The sequence below is a fragment of the Melospiza melodia genome, chromosome 7 (assembly GCF_035770615.1).
Source record: "Melospiza melodia melodia isolate bMelMel2 chromosome 7, bMelMel2.pri, whole genome shotgun sequence".
Taxonomy (NCBI): domain Eukaryota; kingdom Metazoa; phylum Chordata; class Aves; order Passeriformes; family Passerellidae; genus Melospiza; species Melospiza melodia.
In genome coordinates this window covers 28,585,506-28,605,470 of record NC_086200.1, presented here as the reverse complement: position 1 = coordinate 28,605,470, position 19,965 = coordinate 28,585,506, and the positions used below count along the sequence as shown (strand labels likewise).

Genomic DNA, 19,965 nt, shown 5'->3' with positions numbered 1-19,965 from the left:
AGGCGCAAAAGGCGTCGCCCGCGTCCAAGGACGGCTCGCGAGCTCTCGCGCATGCGCGGGAGACGAGACCGGGGGCCGGCCGGCCGCGTGACGTAATCGCCGCTCCGGAGTTGGCGGCGCCGCGGCGCGAGTGGCCCGCCCGGGTCCCGGTGCGCATGCGCGCTGCGCCTCCCTCCCTTTCCCGCCCCCTCGCTCTCCCCTGCGCCCCGGGTCTCCTCCATTTTGTGCTGCGGCGGCAGCTGCGGCTCTCCCGCCTCGCATTCTCCCCGCCTCGCCCCGCACGAACGAGTCCGAACCGCGGCCCATGGCGGAGAGTCACTCACCGGCCGGGCTGGCGGAGGCTGCGTCCCTGGCTGGGCCTGGCATCCCCGGTTCGGAGTCGGAAAGCCGGCGGCGGCCGCTGAGCGAGCTGCGCGTGATCGACCTGCGGGCCGAGCTCAGGCAGCGCAACCTGGACAGCGGCGGCAACAAGAGCGTCCTCATGGAGCGCCTGAGGAAGGTGAGGGCGCTGGGGCTGCCTCGGGGTGCGTGGAGCGGCTGCGACCCCGGCCCGGCGGCGCCGCTGAGGAAAATGGCGCCAAAGAGCGCTCGGGGCCCTGAGGGGATCGGTGCGAGCGTTCGGCGCCCTGAGGGGATCGGTGCGAGCGCTCGGGGCCCGGCGGGATCGGTGCGAGCGCCCGGCGCCCTGAGGGGATCGGTGCGAGCGCTCGGGGCCCTGAGGGGATCGGTGCGAGCCTTCGGGGCGCGGCGGGATCGGTGCGAGCGCCCGGCGCCCTGAGGGGATCGGTGCGAGCGCCCGGGCCCCGGCGGGATCGGTGCGAGCGTTCGGGGCCCGGCGGGATCGGTGCGAGCGCCCGGGGCCCGGCTGGGCTGGGCCGGCCCGGGCTCACCCTGTGACCGCTGCTGCTGTCACCGAGTGTCACCGAGCCCGCTCCGGTCCCAGCGCACGGCCCGGGTATTTCCAGCTTCGTGCACCACAGGGTTCTGCTGTTCTCTGAGCTGCTGGATTTACGGTTCTGTGCGCTGTCTGTCGGGATTTTTGCTGCGTTTTTCTGGCAGTTTAGCTGGTAGCCCTTTCACTGTATCCTCATCACACCGCTGAGTGTGTTAATCCCATGAGGAATCCCTTCTCTGATCTCCTTGCTGTGTCTCAGAGCCGAGGTTTTTACCCTGTCAAAACAACCCGTGTGTCTGTGATCAGTTCCACATGCTGTTCACTTTCAAGATCTTGGCCATGCGAATCGCATTTATACACATCCGTCGCCCCCAAACTCGTACTGCTATTTAAAAACAACAGCTCTTTTTCTATTTTAGCCACTCTATCTTAAAAGAAGCAGCTTAGTAATCTGTTTCTCATCAGAAAGCATTTTTAAGAACTTTAGGAGTTATCAGCAACTCAAGTAAGCCACGTGTAAAGTGGCATGTACAACATTTAAAATTTTGAAGCAACATATAGTTAATTATAGTTTACATATAACTGAAATACAATTATAGAGGCTTTCCATGGAGCTTATGCTGCAGCTGCTTGCTCTGTACTTGACACAATTCTCCTCATGGTCACAAATACAGAAACACCTGCATGTTACACTTTCATCTGTAAGATTGATGATAAACAATTCCAAATGCTATAGGATTGGCCTTTTTTTGCTGACAGTTTTCCCATAACCTTACACCAACATGTCACTGCCTTCTCCCTGCTTGTTGCTTTGCTCTGGTGGTTTTTTGTTTGTGTATCCAAGTTGCTGATTCATGGTTTGGAATTTTTTAGCCTCTGGTGTGCAGCTCTTAAACTCAACAAAAATGTACAAATGAAATTTTTAATGTCTATTTTTATATCTTTCTCTTTTGCCCCTATTAGGCTATTGAGGAGGAAGGAGGGAATCCTGATGAAATTCCAGTGGTTTCAGAAAATATCATGAAGAAAACTCCAAAAAGAACCAACAAAGGTAGTTAGAGAGACTTTTTATTACTAGATTTGGTTTACACAAAATGTAAATTTGTGAGATGAGACTCAACTGTTTTGCCAGCTAATTTGTTTTATTTTTATCATTACCTCTGATTTGGAGTGCTGGTGCAATGCTAAAATGCAGGCTAAAATGTGAAATCTTGAATGTCACAACTCTGGGTGAAAGAGATCTTTTCAATCTTATTGATTTCCAAGTCTCAGAAAAACACCTGGTGTCTGTTACAGCACCTTTAATGTGGGGATGGAAATAGATGAAATATTCCTCTTGGCTCTAAAATCCTTCTCACTTTTCAGTTGTGATCTGCTTGTAGTTTTTGAAGAAAATAAAATTCATAAAAGGTCAAACAGCTGCTTAGCTCTGAGTTTGAGGAGTTGCTCCTTGCTGCTGAAGCTGGTGTAGTGTTTTTAGTGATTTCAGGTATTCCATTAATTGGGATAATTCACACCCAGCTGGTGGGCAGAGCATTGCAGTGAAGCCCACAGGTAAAGTGGGGTTATTTCAGTATTTTGTGTTGTGTTTTTGAGGGAAATAAAATTCATAAAAGGTCAAACAGCTGCTCTGAATTTGAGGAGTTGCTCCTTGGTGCTGAGGCTGGTTTAGCATTTTCAGTAATTCATTAATTGGGATAATTCCCATAATTCCCATCTGGTGGGCAGAGCACTGCAGTGAAACCCCCAGCTAGAGTGGGGTTATTTCAGTATTTTATGCTGTGTTTTGTTTGGTTGGTTTATTTTTCTTCTCATAAGTGTTGAGGTAATAAATTGCTGCAATCTGAGCTGAGCCCAATGTTCTGGGGAGGTCACAGAGCTTGAGCTGCTGCCAGGTGCTGGACTGTGACTTGTTTGTCACTGGGTGCTCACAAACAGGGCAAAAACTGAAGGAAACACCAACTCTGATGGAAAAGCAAAGCTTTGAGGGGTGCAGTTATAATTTCTGCTCTCATTCTAATGATGATGATGTTGTTAGGACGTAGAGCAGATGAAGAAGGAGTGGAGGACAATGGCCTGGAGGAGGATTCTGGAGATGGACAGGTACAGGGGCTGCCTCTGGAGGGGATGATGGTGGCAGGTGGCTCTCAAGTCACCCTGACTGTGACAATGTCCTTTTTCTTCTTTTCACAGGATGATATTGAAGCAAGTTTGGACACCTTGCAGGACATTGACATGATGGATATCAGTGTGTTAGATGAAGCTGAGATAGACAATGGCAATGCAGTAGATTGTGGAGATGATTACAGTGCCCATAATATTCTTGACTCACTGTCTGATAGCAAAGAAAATGTTGATGCAGAAGTGAAAGAATTTCCAGATCAACCTACAGAGTTTGCTGTAGGTAACTTGGAGGCATCCCCACAATTTTCAGAAATGAAAGAAGAATCAAGAGAAATACCAATAGTGATGGTATGCATCTCTTTTGTGTGTGGAATCAGGGTTTTCTTTTTAAAATTTATTTATTTCTGGGTTAAATAGCAAAATGCTAAAGCTAAAAGAGTACTTGGGAAAAGAGCTAAAGAGTACTTCAGAAGATTTGAAGTTGGTAGTTGCATTTCTTTTTACATATTTGTGGAAATATGTGTCTTAATTTTTAAAATACCTGAATGTTGTTTGTACATATGTGATTGTATTAATAGCAGTTTACAGAGTGTTTGTTTTTAATCATACTTTGAACTCTGCTTTACCTTATTATTTATAATGTATATATTATTCCTATTTTCATCTTTTTATTTTAGAGAGCATGTGAGGCATACAAATAGTGTAGCTTACTTTATCCTCAGCTGAACAGCACCATTCAGGGAATTATATTCAATGTTATTTTTCTGCTAAGATTGGGTCTTGGAGTTATTCAGTTGCTGAAAATGTTATTATGTTGACTTTCTGTGTTTATCTGGCTGTTGATGCTGGGCTACAGGATAATCCCTATCCCCTTGAGATAAATCAAGTGCTTTATCTCCTGAAATGTACAACAAAGCATTTGAAAAAATTATTTCTGCCCCATCTAATGGGGGAGTATTGCTCTTTGTTGTGTGTCCACATTGACTACGAGGTTCAGAAGTTATGTATATTTTTTCTAAAGCTGCAGAAATAAGTTTGGCCTCCTGTCCCCAGGCATATCCTTGTCCTACACAAATCAAGTGGAAATACTCAGAAAAAATGGGGGTTTTTTTGAGTGAGTAAATATCTTGAGGCCAGGTCAGCTCCCATCATCTGCTTTCATCAGTGAAAGAAATAATTACCAAGTCCTGTAGGTTTTTTTGACTGTATTGTTGCTGTAAATGACAGGGATAAAAATCAGATTTTGCTGTTGGAATCCCTACACTTGAAAGATTTTTGTGAGCTTATCATCGTGGTTAAGAAATAATGAGAGATTTTATTCAGTTAGTGGTGGTTATCACTCAGTTTTTACCATTATTGGTTGTTTTGGGTGCTGGGTAACAGCTGTCAGTGCAAATACAAATCTTCATTTTCTCACACAGATATCACTCAAAATATTCCTTTATAAATAACAAGGTGTCTCCTGTTTATTTTTTAAAGGTAGAGTTTGAAGATGTTGGGAACAGTTTAGATGCTTCTTCATCAGATTTAACCATAATAAAGGTAAATGGTAGCCAGTTTTTCTTTACTAACAAAAAAAGCATAAAATACACAATATAGTACTGTATGCTGAAACTGTGTGTGTATAGTGGATGCATTCTTCCTCTGCAAAAAATGGGAATTAATGCCTTTGGATTTATTCATAGAAACCAAGATTTCTTTATCAGATCACATATGTATATAAATATGTATATACATATATAAAATATATTTATGATGTATGTATCACACTGAGTTTGGTGGTAGATTGGACTCCTTTTATCTGATATAAATACCAGCTCAGTGCCTTCCATTGTGTTTAACTTCCATTAAAAATGTACATATCCCAGGGTGAGAAGAAAGCTGGAACTGTCTATTCCTGAAATGCTGCCCTTGTTTCCAGATCACTCCTGGTAGGTTAAGAGCACCAGCTCCAGGTGAAGCTGGTGTTTCTGTTGATGCTGTTTTCAGAAAGGAGACTTCAAAACACACAGGGTAGAGAAGGGTAACACGAAGATAATCTTTCCTTTATTCTGCATACATTTATTGATTTATTTATCCATGTGAATGTGTAACATGTGTTCAACAGGTGGCTGAATTTGAGAGGTTTTAAAGTTTTCACAGACTTCATACATAAAGTTTGAGGGTGTTAAAAACTCATCTTAAATTTTTCTTCTGAGAAATTTGTTTGAATTTCAATGTTTTCAAAGCTGAAATAGGCTAAATTATAGTAATGCTTTTACTGAATAATTTCTTGTAATGGGTTGATAAGAAAATGTCATTCAGATTAGCATCTTGCTTATAAAATAATGATATTTCTCCTTTTTAAAATCTTTTTCACTACAGGAACTTGAAGAGTTACCTTTGGAGCCAGGTACTGTTTGCTTTTGTTTGGTTACTTTGATTTTTTTTTTTTTAATGAAAAAAAAATTCCTGGATATTTAAACAGTTTCATTCTTCATTTAGGCTTTTTGCGTCCCTGTTTGGTTTTTTTTGGTTCTTTTTTTTAATGCATTACTGTAGTGTACGTTATTATGATGGAAAATCCAGGTCATGCAGGGTCATAGAGATTGGAAACCCAGTCATATCACCAGATCTGTGAATAACCACCCTTGGAAAACTTGTTTAATGCCATGAAATGGTTCCCTAGAGCTGTTACTGCAGAGTGAAGTTAAGGAACGAGCCTTAAAGATGTAAAGGTTCTGAAAACAGATCTTGTGATATCACACTGTACAGTGGTTCTGTGAATAAATATAAATACAGGAGTGTAGGCAGTGCAAAGCTCTGGTGCAGAACAGAAATTCAGGAGTGACTGGACTTCAGAAGAAGGAGCACGCTGCCATCAGGAATTTGCTACAGATCTCACTCGCTGTCTGGACTGCATACACACTCAGAACCATCAGAAGATGCCCAGTTCTCATGTTGGACTGTCTCTGCTAAAAGAACTCAACAGAAATTTGGAAAATTGAACTCTCAGTGCCTTGATACGTTCAGTTAAGCATCTCGGACTCTGGAAGCTAACTAGAGAAGAAACAGAGCTGAACGATTTGCTGAAGAATATGAAGGCTGAGCCTGAAGTTTTTTGTTAAATCTGTGGGGGCATTTTTCTTGGCTGTTGAGGTGCTAGGGCTGATTTGTCAGGGTGTGAGAGAGCAGTTAGCGTGGTAGGTGTAACACTGTGTACACTAGGGTTTTCCAATCTCTGTGTAGCTTAGCAGTTCTCTTGGTGTTAGTGTGGCAGCCATGCCAGTTCCACATTTGTGATTTGCTGTATTTCCCTGGTGATTAAATCTTGTGCCATTCTATTCCTGTTAAATCCGTAGAAAATGAGAAAATACTCGACATTTTGGGGGAAACTTGTAAATCTGAGCTACTTAACGAAGAACAACCTCCCGAAGCGGAGCGGCCGCGTGCGCAGGAAGCCAGTAACGCGGGGCCAGGCAAGAGGCTGGCTGAGGAAGAGGACGCTCTCGCTGCCGCTCAGCTGGAGGAAGATGCTTTAGCTTTGGACAGCAAATCGGCCCAAGCTTTGGCAAGGAAGGAAGCAAAGCGTTTAGTGGTAGCAAAAGGGGAGACAAGTGAACAGAGCCCCGAGGAAGAGGCCCCGGACTCTGAAGGTGTAGTGGTAGAGACCCTAAGCGATCAGAGTAGCAAACGCTCCCAAGGCCTGGAAGCCTCTAGTGGGGAGGCAGCGGAGAAAGGCGCAGGTGCCGAAGCCAGAGATAGCAAAGAAGATGGCAAGAGAGCAGAAGACAAAGCTAATTCAGAGGAATCTTCCCCTGCCACTAAAGAGTCCTCAGCCAGTGAGGGCGGTGATCAGAAAAAGAGGTTTGTTTTTTCTCCGTTCTAGACCAGATGCTATCTTTTATCATTGGTCCTTAAGTGATGCGAATAAGCTGTTTCCTTCAATTGGCCTCCGAGACTGATGAAATTGTAGCTTATTCCTAAAGGTCTCTTTTATTTCTCCATGTGTAGATATATTTTTTTTTCTTAAGAACAGTGGGTTTGATTTCTTTCCTTCCTCAACCTTCAAAGGTTGTTTTCCCAAATTACTCTTATTTCTGTCATCTAATGTGCTGGTTTGGCCAGGAAGAAGTGGGAAACAGAATTGTTTAGGGGTACAAATCCCTATTTCCTGTCACTCTTCTAGAAAATTGCCAATAATAGTGTTTATTTTGGAACTAATTTACTGGTAGGTATCCAATTTTAGTTGTGCTGTCTAGAATTAATGGTCTTTTTGCATATGATCTCTTGAGTAATGTGGTGTTTTGTCTTTAGCCCTGTTGAAGACAAAGATACAAAGGCAGTCACAAAAGATGAGAAAGGTAGGTGCATGTTTGGGGGTTTTTTGGGTTTTTATTTTCAAAGGACTTGGAGTGAAAAAGAGGACTGTTAATTCAGTGAACCCTCAATGCAGTTGTAACACAGCCCTTCAAAATATAACTAAAATAACAGTTCTTTGTAACTTCTGTAACATTATTAACAAACAGAGTTGAGTTTTAAATAAGTATTTTTTTGTGATTTAGCATTTGATACTTTGTAATTCTCCTTAAAGTAATTGAAGTGCAGGAAGAAAATCTGTAGCTACAAAATTTTTAAGAGTTTTCAAATGTACATTTACTATGGAGAGTTTTATGGAGGAAAAATGTGGAGGAGTTAGGGTTCTGAATTTTGTTCTCCTGCATTTGTGTTTCATGTGGTCTTTTATGTTTTTTGTGCCTCAGGCCGTGTGGGAAGTGGTTCTGGCAGAAATTTGTGGGTTAGTGGACTTTCCTCCTCTACTAGAGCTACAGATTTGAAGAACCTTTTCAGCAAGTACGGAAAGGTATGTAGTGGATATGTAAATTAACAATCCAGAAAGTGGTAGTTATTTTTATTCAATTTTATTTTGGTTTTTACAATCCCACTCACCCTTCTCTGTGTATATCTGCCTTAAGCTATTGCCCTGCTCAGCAACTTGAAGATGAATTTTCTGAGCTGCATTATTGAAGGGGGCATTGATTGAACTAAATGGCTTTTAGAAGTCCTTTCCCATCCAAATCTTTCTAAGAAATGGTCATTAAGTTAGAATTTATTTAGTGACAGACCTGCAAACACAGAATATTTTGTTTTTTCCCAAAGGTGGTTGGTGCAAAAGTGGTGACAAATGCTCGCAGCCCTGGCGCTCGCTGCTATGGCTTTGTGACAATGTCAACTTCTGAGGAGGCCACCAAGTGCATTAATCACCTCCACAGAACAGAGCTGCATGGTAAAATGATTTCTGTGGAAAAGGTAAGTGGCAGCTATTTCATGACATTGTAAGAAAATAAAATCATGCAGTTTTAATCTCTGTCTCTGACTATGGAATTCTTTCTGGCTGAATTTCTAGGCAAAAAATGAACCAGCAGGAAAAAAGCCTTCTGACAAAAAGGAAGGTGAAACAAGGAAGGAAAAAGACAGGCACCATTCTGCAGAGTCCAAATCTGAGAAGTAAAGTGTTGTTTTGTATTTTATGATACTTAAAGACCACTTATTTCAAATACAGCCAGGTGACCAAGTTGAACAGTAACTGTAATAAATCTTGGTTTAATGTTTTATCCTGCATTTGAAATAGGAATAATGCTTGGAAAATTGATGTTTTACAGTAGTAAGGGCATCTAAACTGGCTCTCTGTCCAGAAATAAAAAGCTCTTTAGTGTTAGTATAAAAACTTGTTAGCTATATAAGCAGATACTAAATCAAATTATTTATAGATAAACCATTATTTTTACCAGTCATTTGTCCTCTGTTTTGACTCTGTCTTGGACTCTTCTTTTAACTGACAAATATTTCTAGGATTTAGTCAATCTTTCTGGTAGACTGTGTGGTTAGGGAGTGATACTTCCAACATTGGTTTTTCAAGTGGTTTGTTGCTTTTGAAAGAGGCATTTTGCTTTCCTGCTTTTTGTAGATCTGTTGGTATTAAGAAGGAGGAGAAGATTGACAAAAAAGAGGATGCTAAGAAATCAGAAAAAGATGAAAAAGAAGGAAAAGAAAAGGATGAACAAAAGACTGGATCTTCTGATAGATCCAGGGCAAGCAAATCAGGTGATGCTGGCTGTCTTTCAGAAATGTTTTCAAGGATACTTGTACATTATTAGATGTGATTGATAATTCAGTAAAAAGGAGCTTACTTAGTAAAACTGGCACAAACATCAGAAAACACCTTGAACATTTTTACTTCAATTTCTAATAACTTAAAACAGTTTCCATAATTCTTATGGAATTGTCACTGGGTTTAGACCTGGCACTGTGTGTGGTTTGTGTCCTTTTTTGGGCTTTTTTTTTTTTTTTTAACTGTGGCAAATAATGTATTTTGTGGACAGAAGAATTAAATTAAATGTGTATTCTTTTAGCTGTCATCCCTGCCAGAAAATACTGCTGTAATTTTTGATAAATTTACTGCTCCCATCCTCATGTTGGCTAAATCTTGGCAAGCTATTTAAATCATTAATAAGTTCCATAAGTTATTAAAAACCTCATTAAAATAACTTTTTACTATTTAGTGTCCTCACAGTTTTGAATCTTGCAAGAATTGCTGAATGTCTTTTGTACCATTTATTTTGGCTCTGTTTTGTTTTCTAGCAAGTCGAGGAACAGAGAGGACAGTGGTAATGGATAAATCTAAAGGAGAGCCTGTAATTAGTGTGAAAACCTCTGCATCAAAAGAGAGGGTAAGGCCAACTTCCAGAGAAGCTTTTGTGTAAAATCAGGTGCCAAATAGATTTATGTGCTCAGAGATGAAGGGGTACAATTTGGTCCAATTATCCTTTTGGAAAAGCATCAGGGTTTTAATGATGTGGCAGAGGGGAAATGCTTCTGTTTCACCTTTTTTATACTTTTCTACTGCTGACCTAGTGGAAGAAGTCGAGTTGCAATATGAAAATGGTGTTGGCATGATGTGTTTCCCTGAGCTTGGAATGTTATTGGTGTGTGTTGTTTGAAATCACTGCAAGTCAGGTTGTGTTCCTTTAGTATTTATTTGTAGTATTTAGAAGTTCTGCTCAAATTTGGGGTACTTTTCCCTGGAATTCCACTGTTTTTTACCTCTGGGAAAGGCATGGCAGCCTGTTTTGTTCAGGTTGACATAGTGTAGGTAATTGCCTAGGAAATGCACCGTGTTCAGCTCATGCCTTGTTCTGATTCATCTCAGAGCACAAAGAGCCAGGACCGCAAATCGGAGAGCAAGGAAAAGCAGGATATTTTATCCTTTGATAAAATCAAGGAGCAGCGAGAACGGGAACGGCAGAGGCAGAGGGAGAGAGAAATCAGGGAGACGGAGAGGCGCCGGTGAGTTCCCAGCACCTCTGAACTTTAAATGACATTTTTTACCTCTTACCTGTACCTTTAACTCCCTTACCTTTCTGTGTTTTTGTTCAAAGCAGTGCTGTGCTGACCCTCCAACAGTGACATCTCAGTTTGATTTCAGACTAATTACTATTTCAGATTGGTTTAATACTAATTACTGCTAGGACAGACATAATGCCAAGTGATGGAGGATTTTACTGCTGAAATCAATGTTCTCATGAGACTTCCATAGATGCTTTCAGGCTTTGTCTTCCACTTGACTGGATTTCAATTTCCTTGATTTTTCCCCTGAAGCTTGTAAATACTTTTTGTGCATCAGATTTCTGTCTTAGGACTTGCTGTACTCTCTGAAAGCTTTTTCAGACCTGACTTATGTGTTACTTAAGCAAAGGTGAAAATTTCTGCATCTGTCATTTGTATGGAGTTTTTTATTTTCCCTTAAGCTTAATTGCAAAGAAGGGGGAGAACATAACAAGGGGAAAACGAAACAAGAAACACAACCTAAAGCAAAGAAGCAGTAAAGCTTGGACTGAAGAATCTCAATTAAAAACTAAATATCTCTTTTAAATTAGAGAGAGAGAGAGGCGAGACCGGGAGCAGCGCCTGGCAGCCATCCACGAGCGCGATGAGAGACAGAGGCTGCAGAGGGAGCGGGAGCGGCTGGAATTCCAACGGCAGCGCCTGGACAGAGAGCGCCTGGAGAGGGAGAGGCTGGAGAGGGAGAGGATGCACATAGAGCAGGAGAGGAGACGGGAGCAGGAGAGAATCCAGAGGGAGAGAGAGGAGCTGCGGCGGCAGCAGGAGCAGCTGCGCTACGAGCAGGAGCGGAGATCCGCCATGAGGAGGCCTTATGATCCTGACAGCAGGTGAGGAGCAGGGCAGTGGGGCTCCAGACTCCTCTGCCACATCCCCTTGGGGAGCCTGTGGGAATGGGGAGCACTCTGGATAAAGCAGTCATGGGAGCTCACAGCTAAAAGACCCTTTAGGTGATGCTTCTAACACTAATAAAATTTGAAGAAGAGCAAATACTGTGCTTGTCCACTTGTAAGCCTTGTTCAAGTCTACTCTTCTTTCCCAGAGAGGGATGACCAAGAGTAGTAACAACACAGAGTTGTTACTTTTTTGAGTAATAGAGAGTAGAATAGTAATAATAGAGTAGTAGAGTTGTGCTAATAGAGTAGTAGTAGTAGAGTAGTATGATTAGAGTTAATAGAGTAGTACTAATAGAGTTAATAGAATAGTAGAGTTGTTTGTATTGACTCTAAATGGTAAGGGAAAAAATACTCATTCTCTTCTCACATCATCACGTACTAAAATTAAGCTATTTTTGGTAAACCAAATTTTCTCTGAAACCAAAATGCGACTCGTGCTTAACACACGTAGATTTTTAATTCCTGGGTTGGGTGAGGTTTGAGAGAGCAGGAAAGGGGAGAGGTGTTTCTGGGGCTGCTGCTGATGTGAGCCCTGTGTGTGCAGGAGGGATGACCCCTACTGGTCCGAGGCCAAGCGCCTGGCACTGGATGACCGCTACCACTCGGACTTTGGCCGCCAGGATCGCTTCCACGACTTCGACCACCGCGACCGCGGCCGCTACCAGGAGCACTGCTTGGACAGGTTGGCAAGGCACTGCCTCTTCATGTCCTTCCTGTGCCTTCAGAGAAATTTGGTGTCTTGTTGTGGCTTGATTTGGTGTCTTCTTGGTGTCAGCAGAGTAAAAGGAATCACTCCTGTGCATTTCTTGTGTCTGATTGCACATGTGCTTGTAATCCTTTGTTTCCGTGGGTTAGGGACTATGGAAAGAGGGCGACCCACGTGGTAGGGAATGATGAGGAGGACTCCATCTTATCAGAAGGCTAATTAATTACTTTATTATACTATATTATTCTCTACTATATTGCATTACATCTAAACTGAATCTGCCAGGCACTCAACTGCCCGGAATCTCATGACTGTCAGCCCACAGTCCTGACACACACACACACACACCTGGCCCTGACAGGCCAAGGAACCAAAACACCATCACTGTGGGTAAACTATATCCATATTGCATTCTGCTTTGGCACAACACAGGCACAGCAAATAACATTAGAATTGTTTTTTCTTTCTCTGAGGTTCAGAGAATGTGAATGTTAGAAATATTCTCTGGAAGAACTGTACCTTGCTTTTCTCTGTGAAGAGAAATGTGGCTACAAGGGACATAGAGGCTGCATAAAGGTTATAAGCCAAGTCCTAGTGCAGTCTGCCATGATGTTGATGGAGATACAACAGCTCCTCTCAAGCTGTATGGAAGTCTGCTTTATGAATCCCTAAGACTTAGCCTTTTCCTTTTGCTTTAAAACTTTCCCTATTTTCATCTTTGCAGCCTGGCTAATGCAGGTTTTTAGCACCACAGAATGGAAAATACTTTCTGCATGGTGCCATTGAGATTTCTGTTTGCTCTCAAGGGATCTCTGGTGAAAACTGTGCTGTTTGTTTTTTGCTTGTAACTCTTTTCTGACACTGGTACATTCACTCAGTGTTCTCCCTTGGTGTCACTGAGTACCTGGCCATCCTCAGTGCTGCCTTTTTTACCCATATTACAGTGATAGGTGTTAGTTTTATCTCTTTTTATGCTATGAAATAAGAACTCTTTTGAGTTATCTTGCCACTGAACATTAGCATCCAGATTTACAGCCTAATGAAAGTTAACTTTTCATGTGTTATTTCATGCAGACCCTGGAATTAGAATAACAATGTTGATTCAACTGGAACTTTTCTTTTTTGTTCCAGGAGAGACTGTGCAAGGGGAATTCCAGATCGAGATGGGCAGGTATGTTACAACCAAATTACTGCTTCAGTGAAAAACCAAACCAAGCTGACCCCAAAGCAGAAAGGACACAGTGTGCACACAACACAAACACAATCCTTTCACCTGAGATACTTGAGCAGAACTAATTTTGTGTGCTAATAAGGATAAAGTAAATCATTAGGTTACCTGCTTTCTGGGGTGGTAGCCTGAGATACAGGCAAGGGGAAACCTCTGAGTGATGGGAGCATCTTTTCAGGCTGATGTGTGGTAGTAAAAGCTTTTTCATTGACCATCTTAGGTGTTAAGAGAGAGCTGCTGTACTTACTTTGCTGGCAATGGATGCCTTCTCTCACATTTATCTAAGTGAAACAAGGCTGTAAAAGGACAGGTGTGAAAATCAATGCCATAATGGGATTCAAAACCTTTCATTTCTGAAGAGAGGTAGGAAGTGAGCAGATATTCTATATAAAAATTTGAAACCTGAAGCCAAGAACATAAACCTTAAAAAACCTTAGCAAACAAAAAAGATCTCTCCCACCAGCGAAAAATAAACATCTGGAATGAGCCATGCCCTACAACAGAACCTTGAAAAAATGAGACAGCTATAAATTTTTTACCAAAAAGCCAAATTTTTGCAGTCCTAGAATGTTGGGAAGGATGAAAGTTTGACAAGAAAATCTCACAGATATGTATACTTAGCAGAAAGATTTTTAAATGTAGAGTCTGATGAAGGAATAGAGATGGAAGCAAGTTTTGATATAGAAGAAAAGAATTGCTGAGCCAGTCTCACTGGATAACCAAGGAGGCAAAGGGTGTGTTAGTTAGGAGGGGTTTTTATGGCTTAGAGCAAAGGATAAATCCACCTCAAAGATGTTTTTACCGAGCAGAAAGATAGCACAGGCAAACAAGTCAGCAAAGTTGCAAGTAGAAAAAAAGTCTCAGAATTTTCCACTGCAAGAAAACTGAAAAACAACTTCTAGCTTAAACTGTAATGTACTAACTTTTAGTGATTGGAGAATAGTAACATGACTATGGTAATTACAGTAGTTATGATGGGCTATAGATAACAGTTAAGGTATAGATTGGTTGTACTGTATTAAGATGCTCAGTAAAGGAAAGTATATAACGCATTGTAACCAAAAGAAAAGTCTATAATGCATTGGTAACCTAAACTAAGGGTCTCCAGGCCTGCCTGCTGCTGGAGCTGACAGCTGTAGGCACAGCTCTGTCACCCACCACCCTGGACTGCTGTAATGTCTCAGATACAATAAACTGCATTTTGAAGAGCTGCCTGGAGTCCTGTATCTCTCATTTAGGCTCTTACAGTGGCACCCAAGTGGGGCACCATTAGCAAGAGCCTGAATGAGGGATGCAGGTCTGCTGGCCCGGCTGCAGATGGAGCTGACAGCTGTAGGCACAAGCTCTGTCACCCATGACCCTGTAATGTCTTATATGTAATAAACTGCATTTTGAAGAGCCCCTGGAGTCCCACATCTCTCATTTAGGCTCTCACAGTGGCGCCCAACGTGGGGCCCCATTAGCAAGAGCCTGAATGAGGAATGTGGGACTCCAGGCCTGCCTGCAGCTTGGGCTCACAACTGTAGGCACAGGCTCTGTTGCCCACAACCCTGGACTGCTGTAATGTCTTGGATACAATAAACTGCATTTTGAAGAGCCCTTAGAGTCCCACATCCCTCATTTAGGCTCTTACAGTGGCACCCAAGTGGAGCACCATTAGCAAGAGCCTGAATAAGGGATGCAGGACTCCAGGCCTGCCTGCAGCTGGAGCTGACAGATGTGGGCACATCTCTGTCACCCACAATCCTGGATTGCTGTAACCTCTTGGATACAATAAACTGCATTTTGAAGAGCTGCCTGGAGTCCCACATCTCTCATTTAGGCTCTTACAGTGGTGCCCCACGTGCGGTGCCATCAAAAAGAGCCTTAATGAGGAATGCGGGTCTCCAGGCCTGGCTGCAGCTTGGGCTGACAGCTGCAGGCACAGGCTCTGTCACCCACAACCCTGTAATGTCTTGGATGCATTTTAAAGAGCCACCTAGAGTCCCACATGCTTCAGTTAGGCTCTTACACTAGCAGAAAACCTGTGTTGGTGTTTGTGACTGTGTCCTGCTTGCCTTGCAGCACTACCCCGACGAGCGGCACGGGGGCCCCGAGCGGCACTCCCGGGACAGCTGGGGGGGCTACGGCTCCGACAGGAGGATGAGTGAGGGAAGAGGGATCCCCCCACAGACCCGGTTAGTGCCTCCCACAGCAGGGAAGTGATTTGGGGTTCTTCACATCTCCTCAGTGAGCCTTTGGAGGGTGACAGCACAAGGAGCTTGACAAGTGTGAATCCTCTCTCCAGATATTTGAGCATCTGCAGGAGCAGGGAAATGCCACGTGAAGCTCTGTAGTGAGTAAAGAGCTGCTCAGTTAGCTCAGCTCCTGACTGTGCTTCTCCTGTAAATAACTTTCATTTCTACAGATGAGATTCAGTCTGTTTCTACAGGAAGGGCTACACAACTCTCATTCATGGCCAGTGGTCAGGTTTTAAAGGAAATTGAGTGAAAAGTCTGCAGTGGTGGGGTAGAGAACTTGGACTCACCTGAATTGTAGTGGTTTCTCTTTAAACCAGTGAATCAAGCTGGGCTTATTCCAGCTGCATGATTTTCAGACAGAGGAGTGGCAGCCAATGAATTGATCCATGCCTGAGTATTTCAGTCCATTGCAATATCCATGATGTCTCTGGATGAAAAAAGCCCAGTTTTGTTGTGTGAAGGATGCTGTTCAGCATTGTCTGTCATTGTTTCTCTTTGAGTGGTTGGGTGGCTACAGCTGTAGCTTGATTAACCATTTAACACACTTTGGCATGGGGTATGGTGTTTGGCTTTACCCTGTGCTGCTCAGTGGGTAGGGGACATACCTAGAAGATGTTCTTTTATTTTTTTAAGAGATGGACGTGACTGGGGAGATCATGGTCGAAAGTTAGAGGGGCATCAAGATCGTACATGGCAGGGAAATGTGGATGGAGGAGTGATGGGACGGGATCATGAGAGATGGCAAGGTACACTTGCTGCTTACCAGTGTGATTGTGGTTCTTTTCTGTGAATTACTGCTGCTGAACCTTCTAGTGGTAGTTAAATTACTGAGAAATCAAATGAAATTCTGGGAACAAGGTGACATTTGTATTAGGGAAACACAAAAACTTGTCTTTTTCTTTTTTTTTTTTTTTTTTCCCTTTTTTCTCTCTTTTTGAATTAGGTGGTGATAGAAGCATGCCTGGTCAGTCAGGACCAGGCCATGGGATGACTCGAGGAGGGACATCAGGGTAAGAACCTCTGTCAGAATGTTTATAATGCTTTTATAATACTTTGATCTGTATAAGCCTGGATTGGCAAGGGGGAAGAAAAACCCCAACAAATTAAAGAAACACCTTTCAGAGTGTAGGAATATGCCCCCTGTTGACGGAGTGACTAAATGATTCTTTGTCTGCTTAAAAAGGCAAAAAGCCCAGAAGTTTCTCCCCATGATTGTAGATCAATCACTTTATTGTACTAATACTAAATTCTGCTCTTCAGACAAACCCATCACCCTTGCCACATAGTCCAACACAGCTTTGATGTAATTAATCAATCCCTCCAAACACCATTCAGTGTCCAAGTAAGAAATCACCCTTTGCTAAATAAATCTCCTTAACCAATTCCACATAAGCACAACATATGTGCAGCAAGTGATAAAAATTGTTTCTCATTTTCTCTGAGCTTTCTCAGGAAAAGCCTCCAAACACCATCCCCAGAGTCCAGTTAAGAAATCACCCTTTGCTAAACAAATCTCCTTAAGTGGACTGTGGTGATGGTGTTTGGAGGGTGTTCCTGGGGATCTGTGAGAAAGAAAGCTCAGGGAAAATGAGGAACAATTCTTACCTTCCCTTGCTGCACCTGTTGTTGTGCACATGTGGGATGGGTTAAGGGGATTTATTTAGCCAAGGGTGATTTCTTTTCTTACTCACCCTCTGATTTCTTAATCACCCTTTGCTAAACAAATCTCCATAACCCATTCCACATCTGCACCAAGATAAGAATTGGATCTCATTTTCCCTGAGCTGTCTCAGCTCCCCAGGAGCGCCCTGGCAGGGAGCTCTGTCTGTCTGTCTGTCCAGAGGTGTGTGATGCCCTGGCAGGGAACTGTGTCTGTCTGTCTGTGTGTCTGTCTGTCTGTTCAGTGATGCCCTGGCAGTGAGCTCTGTCTGTCTGTCTGTCTGCTCAGCGCTGCCCTGCTGTCGTTGCAGGCGCGGAGCTTTCTCCGGGAGCCTCTGTGTGTCTGTCTGTCTGTGTGTCTGTCTGTCTCTCTGCTCAGCGCTGCCCTGCTGTCGTTGCAGGCGCGGAGCTTTCTCCGGGAGCCTCTGTCTGTGTATGTGTGTCTGTGTCTGTGTGTCTGTCTGTGTGTCTGTCTGTGTGTCTGTCTGTCCGTCTGCTCAACGCTGCCCTGCTGTCGTTGCAGGCACGGAGCTTTCTCCGGGAGCCTCTGTCTGTGTATGTGTGTCTGTGTCTGTGTGTCTGTGTGTCTGTCTGTCTGTCTGCTCAGCACTGCCCTGCTGTCGTTGCAGGCGCGGAGCTTTCTCCGGGAGCCTTTGTCTGTCTGTCTGTGTGTCTGTCTGTCTGTCTGTGTGTCTGTCTCTCTGCTCAGTGCTGCCCTGCTGTCGTTGCAGGCGCGGAGCCTTCTCCGGGAGCCTCTGTGTGTCTGTCTGTCTGTCTGTCTGTCTGTGTCTCTCTGCTCAGTGCTGCCCTGCTGTCGTTGCAGGCGCGGAGCTTTCTCCGGGAGCCAGGGCCCGGCCGTGCAGGGCCAGGCTGTGCCCGGGGTGTTTGCAGGCGCCCAGAGGAGCCCCAGGCTGGGTGAGCCGCGCTTCAGCCGCCGCTACTGACGCCTCCCGTGCCCCAGGGGGGGTTTAATGCCCCCCGACCGTGGCTGGGAGTTTTATTATTAACCCAGGGTCACCTTGAGGTTGTGATTCTAAAAATGCCAGACTGCTGCTGTGCTGTAGCCAAATCCTGTGTCAACTTTGGTTTGGGGTTGGTTTGGTTTGGTTTTATTTTTTTGTTTGTTTGTTTGTAATGAACATGGTGTTGGTCAGACATCGCTTTTAAGTTTCTGTAAGTGAAACATTCCATTTTTCAGAAATAATAAAATTGGTTTATGGCTACTGGTTTTTGGTTTTGGAGTCTTTGTCTCTTTAATGTCTTTGAAACCTCTCACAAGGTCCACAATCTGCTTTTAGCACTGTGAGATTTGAAGAGAAGTGATAGATCTGGGGCCTGGCAGACTCTGCCTGTCTTTAATTATTTCCTTTGTGCCTATATTCTTTCCACATTTCCATTTTAGTTTTCTGTCATTACAGGGTTAGAAAAAGGAGGAGGAAGAATGAAAGCTGTGAGAAAGGGGAAGGAGAGAGAGGATGAAGAAGAAGGAAGGAGGCCTGAAAAGTAGGATTGAGTTCAGTCTAGGGCTCAGTGCTCACCTTGTTCACCTCCCTCTGATGCTGATAGCCTGCTCTGTTCATTGCTTTGCACCTTCAGCATAAAAACCTAAAAGCCAAACATGAGAACGCTTGAGAATTCAATGAGAATTTCTTCCATCCCCCTCTGGCTTCCTGTTCCTATGTTTTAATTCCTTGCTTTAAAATTTCTTATTCATACACATACTGAAAAATAATATTAATTTATAGAATACCTGAGGGTTTCTCCAAATAACCCTGTTCATCTGTATAATACACAGAAATTTTAGAAGGTAAGGAATTCTGACTACAGATACATATAGCTCTTAAACATACAAATATAACTTTTATATATATATATATGTAAAAATTAAGCATACACACCTTGAATTTGTTAGAAAATCGATTCTGTGAGGAGGAAATCGAGGTTTCTGTGTTTATTTTTTCCAGTCTAACAAACTGGAGTCTGAAATTTTGGCTCCATTTCAGTCGCTGCTGTCGCCGCCTGGCGGTGGCCGGGAGGAACTGCAGCGTCCTGCGGGCGGGCTCGCTCGCTGCGCCGCCCTGTGGCTGAAGGTGGAACTGCAGGGCAGGACCGGGGGTGACACTGGGGACTCGCTGGTGGCACCGGCACAGTGACATCAGGGATTCACTGCTGTCTCTAGCACAGTGATATTGGGGAATTGCTGCTGTCCCCAGCACAGTGACACCAGGGACTCACTAGTGTCCCCCAGCACAGTGGCACTGGGTATTTACTGCTGTGCCCAGCATGGTGACATCAGGAGCTTGCTGCTGTCCCCTGCACAGTGACACTGGGGGCTTGCTGGTTTCCCCAGCACTGTGACATCAGGGATTTGCTTGTGTCCCCAGCACAGTAACATCAGGAATTTTATGCTTTCCCCAGAACTGTGATACCAGGGACTCAATGGTGCCCCCAGCACAGGGACACCAGGGATTCACTGCTGCCCCCCAACACAGTGACATCAACGATTTGCTAGTGGCCCCAGCACAGTGACACCAGGAATTTTCTGCTGTCCTCAGCACAGTGACATCAGGGATTCACTGGTGTCCCCATCCCCGTGACACTGGGGGCTCACTGCTGTCCCCAGCATAGTGACATTGGGGATTCACTGCTCTCCCCAGCACAATGACACCAGGGACTCACCAGTGTCCCCAGCCCAGTGACACTGGGGATTTACCACAGAGGGATCCACCAAAGCCATCTGAACTCCTGGTGAGGGCAGGGAGGAGCCCCAGGAGCTGCAGTCCCAGTGTGACTATTTTGTCCCAGTGTGAATATTTTGTCCCAGTGTCACAGCTCCT

General features: G+C 43.9%; 1 protein-coding gene across 6 annotated transcripts; it reads left to right on the top strand.

Annotated features, from left to right (window-relative positions):
* Nucleotides 1-210: 210 nt before the first annotated feature.
* LOC134420688 (scaffold attachment factor B1-like) lies at nt 211-18,705 on the top strand. 6 transcript variants are annotated; one of them, XM_063160944.1, is made up of 21 exons: nt 211-499; nt 1,859-1,946; nt 2,934-2,998; nt 3,089-3,367; nt 4,499-4,561; nt 5,384-5,411; nt 6,361-6,865; nt 7,316-7,362; nt 7,762-7,862; nt 8,159-8,308; nt 8,406-8,506; nt 8,967-9,103; nt 9,641-9,729; nt 10,209-10,345; nt 10,936-11,229; nt 11,840-11,977; nt 13,133-13,172; nt 15,294-15,406; nt 16,103-16,215; nt 16,413-16,479; nt 18,547-18,705. In XM_063160944.1, the coding sequence occupies exons 1-21, from the start codon at nt 305-307 to the stop codon at nt 18,605-18,607; spliced, it is 2,811 nt and encodes a 936-aa protein (XP_063017014.1). In that variant the 5' UTR covers nt 211-304; the 3' UTR covers nt 18,608-18,705. The 6 variants fall into 6 exon arrangements, 4 of the variants coding, with proteins under 4 accessions (XP_063017014.1, XP_063017013.1, XP_063017015.1 ...); XM_063160943.1 differs by lacking the exon at nt 18,547-18,705 and adding an exon at nt 17,952-18,356; XM_063160945.1 differs by lacking the exon at nt 18,547-18,705 and adding an exon at nt 16,922-17,426.
* The last annotated feature ends 1,260 nt before the right edge of the window (nt 18,706-19,965 follow it).